This window comes from Mustelus asterias, chromosome 7 (genome assembly GCF_964213995.1).
Source record: "Mustelus asterias chromosome 7, sMusAst1.hap1.1, whole genome shotgun sequence".
Lineage (NCBI taxonomy): Eukaryota > Metazoa > Chordata > Chondrichthyes > Carcharhiniformes > Triakidae > Mustelus > Mustelus asterias.
This window is the reverse complement of record NC_135807.1, coordinates 20,129,483-20,131,085: the sequence shown is the minus strand read 5'-3', so window position 1 is coordinate 20,131,085 and position 1,603 is coordinate 20,129,483. Positions and strand designations below refer to the sequence as shown.

The window sequence follows — 1,603 nt, the reverse complement described above, 5'->3', positions numbered from 1 at the left end:
TTTGGCGGTGAGGAAGAGCGCGTCCTGGTTGATGCTGGAGACGTCGGGGCAGCTCTTCATGATGAGTTTGACCCGGGAGAGGGGCAGCGCGGCGGGCGCAGGATTGGGGCTGGGCCGAGCCGGGAACCTCAGGCCCTCGCGCCGCTTCACCTCCGCCATCTTGGAGAGCGCGCCCACTGCGGGGCAGGGGGGGGGGAGTGGGGAATTCCCCTTCACAGCTCACAACACCTCGTAACCCCAAATCAACACAGAATTACAATACACTCAGTGAGCAAGACCGGCTGTTAGTCCCCCAGATTGACACAAAATAATTTAAAACACACCAGAACCCCCCACCCCTAATTATGTAAGGGAGTTGGTATCAACCATCCGGGACTGTTCCACACGGAATGGGGGACAACATAAATAAACATCTTCATATATAGCTTTCTTTCTCCAGAAGGCTTATCCGGACAGAACAGAGATGTAATATTTTATAACAAGTCTACATTTTTAATTAGTTGCGATATATTCCTTCAGCTCCTCCCATTTCTCCTCTTTGATTTTCATCAACTCCCCCTCTCTTGATGTTGGTGAGGTTCCAATGTTGGCCACGCCCACGGCTCATTGTTAATCAGGAGGTCTAATTAAAAATGCAAATTATTCAAATACATTCATCAGGCTCATTGAGATGCAAATGTCAGAAACATTTACAGACCCACTCTAATATAAATATAAATCCATCATCTCTCTTCCAAACCCACAACATCTCCCATCTGGAAGGACAAGGGCAGCGGGCACCTGGCAACACTGCCAAGATCTTGATTTGATTTATCATTGTCACATGTATTAGTACAGTAAGAAGTTTAACAACACCAGGTTAAAGTGTGAGGTAATTCACTTTGGTAGGAATAACAGATGTGTTGAGTATAGGGCTAACGGGAGGACTTTGAATAGTGTGGAGGAGCAGAGGGATCTAGGTGTATGTGTGCATAGATCCCTGAAAGTTGGGAATCAAGTAGATAAGGTTGTTAAGAAGGCATATGGTGTCTTGGCGTTTATTGGTAGGGGGATTGAATTTAGGAGTCGTAGCGTTATGTTGCAACTGTACACAACTCTGGTGCGGCCGCACTTGGAGTACTGTGTGCAGTTCTGGTCCCCACATTACAGGAAGGATGTGGAGGCTTTGGAGAGGGTGCAGAGGAGGTTTACCAGGATGTTGCCTGGTATGGAGGGGAGATCCTATGAGGAGAGGCTGAGGGATTTGGGATTGTTTTCGCTGGAAAGGCGGCGGCTAAGAGGGGATGTTATTGAAACATATAAGATGATTAGAGGTTTAGATAGGGTGGATAGTGATAGCCTTTTTCCTCTGATGGAGAAATCCAGCACGAGGGGGCATGGCTTTAAATTGAGGGGGGGTAGTTATAGAACCGATGTCAGGGGTAGGTTCTTTACCCAGAGGGTGGTGAGGGATTGGAATGCCCTGCCAGCATCAGTAGTAAATGCGCCTAGTTTGGGGGCGTTTAAGAGATCCGTAGATAGGTTCATGGACGAAAAGAAATTGGTTTAGGTTGGAGGGTCACAGTTTTTTTTTTTAACTGGTCGGTGCAACATCGTGGGCCGA

General features: G+C 47.6%; 1 protein-coding gene across 1 annotated transcript in view; it reads right to left on the bottom strand.

Annotated features, from left to right (window-relative positions):
* The window catches only part of chrac1 (chromatin accessibility complex subunit 1), an 8,737-nt gene extending 8,504 nt beyond the window's left edge, over window positions 1–233 (bottom strand). Inside the window, exon 1 of the mRNA XM_078215789.1 lies at window positions 1–233. This exon is cut by the window's left edge and continues 1 nt beyond it. Coding sequence (XP_078071915.1) covers window positions 1–159 — 159 coding nt within the window. The 5' untranslated portion in view covers window positions 160–233.
* Window positions 234–1,603: the final 1,370 nt, after the last annotated feature.